The sequence below is a fragment of the Thermobia domestica genome, chromosome 14, assembly GCF_964235325.1.
Source record: "Thermobia domestica chromosome 14, izTheDome1.hap1.1, whole genome shotgun sequence".
NCBI lineage: Eukaryota > Metazoa > Arthropoda > Insecta > Zygentoma > Lepismatidae > Thermobia > Thermobia domestica.
The window spans coordinates 85,669,264-85,674,903 of record NC_137467.1 but is presented as its reverse complement, the minus strand read 5'-3'; the positions used below and the strand labels follow the sequence as shown (position 1 = coordinate 85,674,903).

General features: G+C 32.8%; 1 protein-coding gene across 1 annotated transcript; it reads left to right on the top strand.

Annotated features, from left to right (window-relative positions):
* Positions 1-3,498: 3,498 nt before the first annotated feature.
* LOC145670247 (venom acid phosphatase Acph-1-like) lies at positions 3,499-5,339 on the top strand. The gene has a single exon (XM_081738659.1). It carries the CDS (start codon positions 3,859-3,861, stop codon positions 5,095-5,097), a length of 1,239 nt encoding a protein of 412 aa, XP_081594785.1. The 5' UTR covers positions 3,499-3,858; the 3' UTR covers positions 5,098-5,339.
* The last annotated feature ends 301 nt before the right edge of the window (positions 5,340-5,640 follow it).

Genomic DNA, 5,640 nt, shown 5'->3' with positions numbered 1-5,640 from the left:
CATCAATATTTTGGAAGTGGAGATCAATTATGTTTTCTACTGCTTTCAAACCTGTTTTGTCTCAGGGTCAAAGTGGTGGATGTAAGCCATATCCTGAATTGCAATTTTTACTAAAATCTGTTTGTACTCTTTATAAAGATAAATGAAGTGTTCACAGGTAGCTCACCTTTCCTACAGGAAAGTTTGTCCGGGAAGAAAGCAGAATGCGTTGGGATCCTAAACACTCACAATGAGTTGGGGTCACATTTGGACACTATTTGATATATCCTACTTAGCTCCGGCACAGGGCGATGTTTCAACTCCGAGGAAAGAGGGGAAGAAGTATACCTGGAAAGAACACCGAACTCACTGTGTTCCGCATTCAATATTTGGGAACCTGCCTGGCTAATGTTGTTTTCATGCTCTGTCACAGATTTGTGTAGAGCATCTTGCAACCTCTTATATGAAATGCCAATAGTTTCTATAACACACCAAACGTCTTCGATTCTGCAATATCATGTCATGGATGACATCAATGATCTCTGGGTCACTATTATTGAAGGTGCATAGAGCGAAGTTCATCATTAATGAACGCCTGGCACTTTTGGAAATTTGCAACTGAATTTCTTACAGTAGCGTTAGAAGGTACATGGTTCCTTAACGATTGACACATGTCAAGATGGACTTTTTGGGGTCATATTCTTGTTGTAGAGGTAATAAAAGAAATAAAAAAAAATATAAAAAGCTTGGTTTTTCGCCCGCTGTTTCGTAGAAATAGGTTCTACAATATAATTGAATAATCGAATAAAACGTTTCCTCTTCTCTGGCATTGGGCAAAATGAACATGAACTTTTGTAAACAGTAAATAAAAATTCTCATACCTGGTAGCATCTAAACAACACAAAACAAGTATCTGTTTCGGGGAACTCCTTTCCTCTTCCTTAGTGCATGTGAAGAAAACCTTGCTGTTACATAAAATATATGATTTGTGAAATTCTCTACTTGGCCATTCTGTGGAATAAAGTGGTTGGTTCGACAGTTAGATTTCCTCCTCTCTCTAGTTCTTCTGTAACGAAAAGTTCTTTGAATGTGTTTCGACATAAGAATCATACATAAACACTCAATTGAAGATCTTGAACTAATATCAAATTTACGATCATGAACCAGCAAACTAATAATAAAACACACGAGTTGTAAACAAAAGGCGACTTTGGCTTTATTACCTAGGTTCAGTGCTCGAGGCGTGTGTGTGCCTCGAGGGGAAAAGAGAAGGTATGTGAGGATATGATTAGCATACCTCTACCTCTAATTACTTTTCTCACGTTCATTTTATGCCTAACTTGAATTGTACTGAAGCATACCACTTTCTCAGATTTTCCACTTCAAGCACCACCTTGTCTCTTTTACATATCTTTCGTATATCTATAAATTTCACAATTATTTCAAGCGGGGACACTTGGTTGTAATTCTCAATAAGGTTTTTCCTCATTCACACCAGGTAAATGCTGGGATGATACCTAATATAAGGTTCCAGGCCGCTTCCTTCCTTTCCCAACCCTTCCTTCTTCTTTTTCCTTGGATAATGTGATCGCCGAGGGACGTCATCCCTCATATATGACGGACTAAAAAATGACAATACATGCTAAATCTAATTTCTAATCCTAATCCTAAAAATAACTTCCTTAGAATAAATAATAATAATAATAATAATAATAATAATAATAATAATAATAATAATAATAATAATAATAATAATAATAATAAAACAATATCTTTCAAGTAAATTTTACATGCTTTTAAAGTTAAGAAACACTAACTACAGCTAACTGAAAATGAAAACACAACTGCTAACAATATGAGTGCGTCTGTCATGCAAGTGATAGATAGGCGGAACGAAGATTGGAGTTGAGTCTAAATAGTATACACGCAAACCGAATAATTCTTTGTATCCTTATATTACCTTCCACAAATATGCAACTAAACTGACTAATTTTTTGATGGTCCATTCAAGTTTTATTTATTCTATTTTAACTAATACAGAAGTATATATTTTAAGAATATATAAAATCATTTAAATCAATATACAGTATGTTCGAAAGAACTATATAACACTAGTTTTTGAGCTCCAAACCTTCAGCCCGCTGTACTTATGTTACAGGTTATTGTGCTTAATTAAAAGTTTTAGTTGTTTAAATTTAATTTATTTATTTATCAATTTATATATTCAAAGAAAAAAGACTAACACGAATTTTCAAAGAAAGACTAACACGTTATCTGTAGAAACATGGCTTTTATTCTCTCTCTGAATACATTGGATATACACAAGAAAATTGTACAGCTACAATCAAATAATAGGCTAGAAATTATACCATCAACAAAAATGAAGTTGACAACAGTAAATAGTACAGCAAGTTAGGTATGTAAGTAAGAATACGTATCAGTAACATGTAAGTTAATTGTGTATACTTATAATCTGATGATATCAAATCATTTGGTCATGTTATATATAAACTTACTAAAAGAAGATGTATGATATGCTAGTAATAAGATGTATATAAAGTATCTTTGTTATTCACATAGAGATATATTGACAGGCCCTAAGCAATTAGCCGTCCTGTGCAATGACATCATTTGCCACCCTTCCCCTTCTCCTAAAAGAACAAAGCTTAAAAGCCACGATTTTAAATATGCTATTCCATCATAAACAACGAAGGGGGAAAAAAGGCACTAGAACTTAGAAAGGCTTAAACACTACAATACAATCTCGTTGTGTCTGGTTTTTCTTTAAATAATAATCTATTATGTTAGTGAAAGATAAAACAAATGTACCTGCAGAGGAAAGTTGGTAAGGAACTTGTTTGTGACAAAGACAAGACTAGTTTCCATATCAAAATGATGATAACTAACTAAATGGAACAGGTGTTCGTTACTGTTCGAGAATTGAGTTTTGTATATTTGACAACAATGAAGCAATTCATGCTGGGATTTGTTTTACCATGTGCTTTAGCGCTGTCCACGAAACCTTTTAAACTAATGCGATCTAAACGTGATTTAGGAATGTAGTATTCAAATAGAAGGTCAGCTTAGTAAATTTAACTACGATCATCATGAAGTCTGTTTCCAACAAGAAATATTTATTTTAAATAATATAGTTGTGACAAATTTTGCCGCCCTCGAGATTTGCCGCTCCGTGCAAATGCACGTGTTGCACATATGGTACAGCCGGCCCTGTTGACATGTTTTATATCGCATGTACGAATGTACAATACTGTCGTCGCTTGAACGTAAAACAAATAATAATAATAATAATAATAATAATAATAATAATAATAATAATAATAATAATAATAATAATTATTATTATTATTATTATTATTATTATTATTATTATTATTATTATTATTATTATTATTATTATTATCTTATTACTTTTGGTTTGACCACCAATCAACGTGCAATGAAATTTAAATATGAATATGACCTTTGCCCTATTTTGAAATAATGAACTTGAGATAATACTGCTTTAAGGTTCCAATTTAATTGTCATAATAGTCTTGAATCGATAAACTACCTATACGTCAGCGATATCTGTTAGTATTTGGTAGGCAAATGATAACGCAGCTAGCAACATCTATAGAGTAAATTTATTATTAGGAATTAGCTTGATGCACTGAACTATTTACCATTTAAAAATTTGATTGCATTATTGTTTCGTTAATTATTATTTTTTCTGCTCATAGCAACAATCAATTAAATATAATACTGGCAAAATTTAAGGTCAATAAGAAAGAACTTAATATGAAAAGTATTTAGTCAAAAAATTTTAAGTGACAAACAACAATACAATAGTATTTGGTAGGTCCAGCTTCTTCAGTTACCATGAAGTTATTGTTAAGTGTTATCTTTATTTTGTGTGTTCCTGTCCAATTCAGTTTACAAATTGTATTGGGCACACGTAATAAGTGTCAATGTGGCCGTGGTGAACCACCTCCTAACTTAATCCTAAGCCAACTTGTTTTCTGCTCTGGAGAAAGCATTCCAGATGAAATGGATTTACAGAAAATAAGAGGTCCCTGTAACGTGAAATTACCAATGACTGGAGGATTAACTAAAAAAGGTAAGAGACAAATGTTAGAACTCGGCCGTTACCTCCGAGACAGATATTGGAATTTCCTAGATGTTGAATACAGTCCTGATGATGTCTATGCTGTTAGTATGGATACAGATAGATGTATTGTAAGTGCTCAGTTAGTTTTAACGGGACTCTATCCACCAATTCGTTATCAAATATGGCATGACAAAATTACAAAATGGCAACCTATTCCGGTACATACTATACCAGAAGAAGACGATAATCTTTTAAATATGAAACAAAGTTGTCCTGAATATGACAAACAATTGGAGATCTTGAAGACTAGTTTTGACTATAAAAAGCAGATGAGAAATTACACCAATCTTCTAAAAACACTGGATGCAAATAGTCATATGAACATGACAACTATTGAAGATATTGACTACTTCTTTCGTGTTTTGTCTTACATGAAAAGAAACGACATTTCATTGCCGCGATGGGCTAACGATATCTATCCACAGCCATTTTTGTCAGCAATGGCCTTTAGATACTGCATTCCCACATTCACCCTAGAAATGCAAAGACTGAAGACTGGATTATTTCTAAAGGAAATTGTTGAACATATGGAAAGTAAAATCGAACAGGAATTAATACCAGATAGAAAATTGTATATGTATTCGGCAGATGAATTAGCTCTGGTCTCTATTTTAAGATCATTTGGACATCGAACTTTTTTCATTCCTCCACCTGGTTCAATGATCATTATAGAGCTTTATGAAGTTCAACAGCCACATAAATATGACGTTCAGATTCTTTATAAAGACAACACTGAATTCAGTCCATTTCCTGTATATTTATTTGGACGCAACAATCATATTATCCCTTTGGATTGCTTTCTCAATGCAATGAGAGACAAAATGATATATGACGTTATAAAGGAGTGTGAACTTAAACCATCCAACAAGGATAACTGTGATTCTGTTTTCGCAGAACAACCTCTAAATGCAGAAATGGTTGAAGGAAGCGAAGTGTGCACAAACGTGTGATTTGTTTAAAATACAGAAAAGAACTTGATATGAAAGAAAAACTTACGATGTTACTCTTAGCAATTTAGCTGCATTTTCAGATGAAGAGAAGATTTTAATTGTGAAATTGTTAGTTAACAATGAATTATGCATGTATTGACTTTGTAGTATTTAAATTTCTAAAATAACGTTACATATAACTTTTTACTTGGCTAATGTAAATCTTATCTAATGTTCGTAATAAAGTCATCATCTCCGTTGAATTACTAGTCAAGCATTGTACTGTACTAAAATGTATAATACTTTCTTTTCCGATGCATTACGAGGCGGCGCTGATAAAGATTGAACCTTACTAATAAAAATTGAGCTAAAAAGCTGAAACTCCCACACTATTCCACTTATTCCCCTAATAGGACAATGCATTTGCGATATCTGTCCTGCAAATTTTTAGTCCTTTTAAATAGAAGTCTTTTGTCTGCAGCTTTAACCACTCATCTGAACATCAGTTGCCTGGAATACTCTGAAAACGGTGACCTTTGAGATTTTTTTTTTTTTTTTTTTGAT

Bases quoted from the DNA above. Each gene is read 5' to 3' on its own strand.
- LOC145670247 (XM_081738659.1), top strand. From the start codon at position 3,859: ATGAAGTTATTGTTAAGTGTTATCTTTATTTTGTGTGTTCCTGTCCAA.